We start from the raw sequence: 6,238 nt of genomic DNA, 5'->3' as shown, positions 1-6,238 counted from the left end.
TTCAGCTTTATATAATAGTATAGATATGGGCCATTTTTATGTAGTTACGAATTACGTTAAATAAAAATACATGTCTTTAAAACACAATATATTTACGTAATATCTTACATAAATGTGAATAAAATTATCTTTTTTTTTTATCACAACTTATGTTTCACACAGTTTGAGTATTTATGTAGTAATTGGTACATGTTTTTTTATTCATATAGATTTTCACAACATCTGAAGCTTGTCCGAAAATCTTTAATTACTAAATATTTTTAAACGTTGCGCTTGATGAGATATTTGCATATTTTCTTTAATAAAGGTAATCATTACACGTTGAGTGGACAAAGTTTGGCTAAGCTAAAGGCGATATTTATAAAGTAGTCACTTTTTAGTAGGAACTTAAGTTAACATTTAAGGTGATGAACCGTTTTTCAAACCAAGCTTAAGATGCAACTATAGAGCTTATGCTCAGCTGAGTCGACGCTGTTATATCAAAACTTAGCTATTAAAATCCGTTACATATTGTGGCTTAAGATATCAATGATCTGATGTTAGGTAATGAGAGCCTTTAATTTGACAGCGTCTTAGCTGATATGGCACTTCAAACCGAAACTGAGTTGCATCTATTTAAACTGCCCTAAGTGTAGACTAAACACCTGAGAGCCAAAAAAGCAGTGGGGAACCTTATGCTAAATCAATACGATCAGTTTTATAAATCTTACAATAGCCCTTAGTATTTACTTTACCAAAAAAATATATTTATAGACTATAATTACGCTTATTACAACTGCTTCACATTTTAAAAAAAATCGTTAAAATTCTAATCACACTGAACATGATTACAAATGATTTTGTTAAGAAAAGTACAGTGATTCTTGTAAACTCAATTATGAGTTAAAAAAATTAAACCTGTACTATAAAAGTGTGTTACACGTATTAACGTGTAACACACTTTTATAGTACAGGTTTAATTTTATACCATATTGTTTTGAGTTTGTTCCGTAAGGGAGTTTTTACCTTTAACTTGTTTATATTATTTTTACTTTTCACGCTACTCAAACATTTAATATCATAATAGTAAATAACACATTATTAATAAATATATTAAACAAATACTTTGGAGCGTTGAAGCAGAATCAGTGGTTGGTGGTATCGGCCCGTGATAATATTTTTCATAAATATCGTCCCAAAACCGAGCCCGCGCCTCCAACAGCGTGCCCTTTAACTCCACTGTGGGCCCCAAAGACAAGTGAGGGGTTCTGTTACCGTTCGTGGGAGGCCATAAAGGTAACTTAGTATTCTCCACCACAGGTACCCTGCAACATGGAATTACAATGTAAATTAAATAAAATAATTCATGCGAATTTTTATTATTCATTGAGATTAACTCATGACATCATATCAAAAAACACCCCATTACAAATTTAACATTAAATATATAACGTGCAATATTTGCTTATTTTTTTTTGACGCTACTGAATTTTAAAAGCTATTTATTTTGTATGCAACAGATCCAGTTCCATGACTAACATAATTATTAAAATTACCCTTTCGTTATGAAGTTGCCCCATAATTCTCTCATTATTCTTTTCATATTTCTGTATTCATCTGTGATATTGCTTTCATCCTCATCCATTACGGCCATAGCCTGATCACAATGATTAGCTCCGGTTACATTAGTAAAAGGAACAGGCCAACTATTCCTATCCACAAACGAATACTCATGTAAATAAAATGTAAAATTTCCTGCTTCGGCATGGGTTTTTACCGATCTCAACATGGGATATGCGAAAACCACATCAGTATAATAGTCGACATATTCTAAAATAGTATCTTCGGTTATCGGTTTGTTACCGAAATAAAATTCTTTAATTCCTTTCGCAACCCTATCTTTTTGCTCTTCACTTTCAAATTTCAGATCACCTGGAAGAAAATCTGAGAACTTTTCATTCATGGCGTTCCTCCAATTGTCAAACATCGATAGCCGTATAGTACCTTCCATGTCAGTAAAACCATAAATTGTGGGATATCTAACATAATCGCTTCTTTTTAAAATATTATATGGAGCCTCTGTAATAATGGCTTCTTCACCCAAATCTCTTTCTACACACGGTGAAAATAAGACTCCAGAATCTTTGTTGTTTGCAAATGATCTGGATGTTAATAGATCTATTGAGGCAGTTTTATAAAATTCTTCTAAAGCTGTCAGATTATTTACATTATCGAAATTCAACATCCTAGCCGATATTTTAGCATTTTCAATAGGATTTATTTGAACAGCAAAAACTCCGAGATGCGCACCGCTATCAGATATCGCTCTTTTGAAAAGTCCTCTCGTCGTATTTGACAATGTTAAGATATCTACTGAGGCTGAACCAGCGCTGCAACCATTTATAGTGATATCATCAGGGTTGCCACCAAAACTTGCGATGTTTTGTTGCACCCAACGTAAAAGCGCTAGTTGATCTTTGAGTCCAGCGTTTCCTGGAGCATCCTTGGTACCCAAACAAAGGAATCCCAAGACACCAATACGATAGTTAAAGTTTACTGATATTATGTTTTTTTCTTGCACTAAAGTTCTAAACATTTCATCAGCACCCGCACCCTGTTGAAAGGCACCTCCATGAACAGTGATTAATACTGGGAGATTTCTTTTTTCAGTATTTGGGACAATGACATTTGTAACGAGACAATCTTCCATCATAATAGTGTTTTGTGTCGGGTATAAAGGCAATTGAGGGCATAGCACCCTTCGTCTCACTGCCTCGAATGTCCCTCTCCACTCTGGCGGGCCGGTGGGAGCCTACAATTATAATAATATTTAACACTTTCCTTAAAATCCTACTACAATAATATATGTTTAATAAGTACGCAAAAATCACTAAATTAAATTTAATAAAATTTGGGATACAAATAGACCTAATCGTAAACATATTTTATCCCAAAACAATAGTACTTTTAACCATTTATGGCGGGAAAGGTCAACATTCTTTTACACGGCTGAAGCCATGCGTATAAAATTTATAAAAATGGTTATACACGCCTATCCTTGGTTGTAAATAACAAAAATTTACAAAATTGTAATGAATTAAGAAAACAAAAATAATTATTGTCAAAAATTTCTTTCTCTTTCGATTTATAATTGTTAGGACATGATGAGCATATTGAAGTCACTGACTATTCTTTCTCACATTGAAACATTACGAACATTTCTTACCTGGTATCTTTTAGATACTGTGGCATAAGGAATATCGTAGAAAGCGAAAACGTTGAAATCTCGCTCTTTATAACCACGTACATAGCCTTGAGCCAACTGAACCACCCTGGATTCGGTTTCGCCCTGTACTTGAGCCAACAGAAGGACTGAGCAACCAAACACCAACAAACCCAACATAGCTGCACGATAACACTGTATCTTTGAACTATTGAAACCTTTATATATGCCCCTAAAATCAATCAAATTATGATAAAGCGCTGTTAAGGGCGTGATCCATTACAACTTTATTTTTTATTTTTTTTTTAATTACTGTAATTTATGTACGTTACATACAACAAAACCTGTACCTATATCCAATATTAATATCTTGTAAAATAATTAATACATGATAACCATCTTGCGTCGCGCCAACCAGAAAGTACGAGAGGTTTCATGTTCCAAAATGTAAACAATCAATGAAAAATGTAATGTAATCGGTATTGTGTTCAAAAATAATTATCATATGACAGTCAAAAGTTTAAGATCTTTTTAATTTAGGATTCCGGACCTCAAAAGAAACCCTTATGGGTTCACTTTTTTGTCCGTCTATCTGTCTGCCCTATCCTTTTTCTCAGGATCCCGTAAAGGTATCAAGTAGAATACGATGTCACAAGGGAATTAAAACCTATTAGATACTTCCTTTTAACCTAGAATCACGAAATTTTACGTGAAGGAATTTCTTATAGCACATGTAAAGGAAAAAATCTGGACACTATAAATATGTTATTTGCGGATGGTGCAATGTCTGTATCTAGGCTACGAACAGCAATGTTAAGTTAGTTAGATTAGAACTTATATTTATATACAACTTAGATACTTTGTATAAGTTTGTACAAAACCCTCTAGTTTCTTTTTTTTATACCTACACCAACAAACTCATCTACCTATTGTACCAGCTTCCGCTTAGTAGTTTTGTCAGAATGTTTTAGTTTGGGGACCTTAAAAAATACTATTTGTAACTTAATGACTCACTACACATTTATGATTTATCAGGTGCTGGTCTTTCTTATCTTTATAAAGAAGTAAAAACAATTATGAGGTGACGTTCAATGGGTAATAAATTAACGTCCTTTGTTTATATTTATAATTTATACTCTATAAGTATAACAATAAAAGAATATAAATTGGTTTGCTTCTTGGCCTAATTTTCTAGTGAGTCTAATTGGGTGCGTCTGTCGGAATTTCTGAGCGACAGTGGATATGTTGCACATAAAGGCCGATTCACACGATATAAACTTTAGCTGCTCAAACAAAAGTTTGTTCAAGCTCCATTTTCCACACTACATAAGCACTTTAATCGTGAAGGGCAAGTCCACTATCTTGAAGACCCAGCTGTGTCGAAAGTTAAACGCGCAAACCTGTTTCCACCTTCCTTCCATTTCCCGACCTCTTGGTCATGACATCTCTTTCAAAATCCACAGACTTCATATCACGCTTATAATATTCTTATGATTCAAACAACAGGTAAAGATTTGTGGCCTGTGCATTGAGGCCGTGTTTGTAGGAAACCACCACGATTTACTGCCTGTGGTAAGTGGTGAATAATAGGGGCCATCAGGAGTGGCGGACGTGCAGCGGGGGATCACGTCTTTGCAGTACGCTTAGAGGATCTTTCGGAGCATTGGAGCTACGAGGCCCCTCCCACTTACGGAAAAGGGGCCGCAATGCGGCATTGTACACTGTACTTTTATGCTATAATAATGATGCTTCAAGTATACTGTACAAGCGTCTACACAATGTGACAGTAAGCATAAACAAATAAATTTACGGTGATATGTACATAGAAAATTTCCCCAATTTCCACGCCAACTTCAAACTTGTAAAAACTTCACGGCTACGTTTTGTTTGCACACACTTCCACAACTGTCAGTCGCGGTAATGTAGTGTTTCCCAGCAACAAGTTGACAGCGTCGATGCGACGTCTAACCGTGAAGAAATTTGTATAATGATAGTGATCCTTCCAGAGAAACGTCCTGCATTCATCAATTGCTTCAACCCCGGCGGAGACAGTCTAAGTTGTGTATATCTATACTATTATATAAAGCTGAAGAGTTTGTTTGTTTGTTTGTTTGTTTGTTTGTTTGAACGCGCTAATCTCAGGAACTACCGGTCCAAACTGAAAAATTCTTTTTGCGTTGGATAGCCCTATGTTCGTGGAGTGCTATAGGCTATATATCATCACGCTATACCCAATAGGAGCGGAGCAGTAATATAAATATAACGACGAAGACAGGCGTCATAATTTTTTGAAATATTTATAATGGGTTAAAAAATTGAGCAAAATGTGCTGATACCAAATATGTATAAAACTCAATGTCGCTTAAGACAATTACCTTGCTAACCGTCGAATTAATATTTCAAATAGTTTTCTTAATCACACACTCAATGTTCTTTATAAATAATATGGTTAATTCTTGTTAATAATATGCGATACTGGTAATCAAAATTAACTTCTTTACTTAAATGTTGTTGGTTTGTATTTAATTTTACACATGGTATGGCCTCATTGGCGCAATAGTAATGTACTCGGGTTCATTTACCAGTTCATGCCGCTGAAATTATTAATTTGTTATTAATAACATAAAGAAATAAATTGTAAAGAATTATAAATAGCAAAGTCAAAATGTGATACGTATTTTCGAATTACCCATATCTTCCCCCCTATTAATTTATTTATTAAGATACACCATCGACAGTTACACATATACTATAAAATTCAGTTGAGGAATAACATTTGACTTTGTATACTATCATTATAGGTGAATACAACATTCTTGATATTATTGTTTAAACAGATAATTATTAATAATAATTACGAAATTACTATCGTAAGGCCGGACGCATGGAACTGGTAAACATGGAGTACACTTGTTAGTTTAAAAAGCGTGAGTACCTAGATAATATATATTTTTCATTTAGTATAAGTACTTATCTTGTCTATTAATCTTTTAGAAATTTTGTATAATCGTCACGACGCTAAACTACCTAAAGCTT

At 34.0% G+C, this 6,238-nt stretch overlaps 1 protein-coding gene across 1 annotated transcript; it reads right to left on the bottom strand.

The window, feature by feature from the left end:
- Positions 1-71: 71 nt before the first annotated feature.
- Positions 72-3,416, bottom strand: LOC115445554 (esterase FE4). The gene is made up of 3 exons (XM_030171871.2): positions 3,206-3,416; positions 1,536-2,791; positions 72-1,304 (listed from the first exon to the last, which is right to left on the bottom strand). Exons 1-3 carry the CDS (start codon positions 3,380-3,382, stop codon positions 1,058-1,060), a joined length of 1,680 nt encoding a protein of 559 aa, XP_030027731.2. The 5' UTR covers positions 3,383-3,416; the 3' UTR covers positions 72-1,057.
- Positions 3,417-6,238: the final 2,822 nt, after the last annotated feature.

Source organism: Manduca sexta, chromosome 28 (genome assembly GCF_014839805.1).
Source record: "Manduca sexta isolate Smith_Timp_Sample1 chromosome 28, JHU_Msex_v1.0, whole genome shotgun sequence".
NCBI classification, from domain to species: domain Eukaryota; kingdom Metazoa; phylum Arthropoda; class Insecta; order Lepidoptera; family Sphingidae; genus Manduca; species Manduca sexta.
The sequence above is the reverse complement of the archived record's forward strand: the minus strand, read 5'-3'. Positions and strand labels throughout refer to the sequence as shown.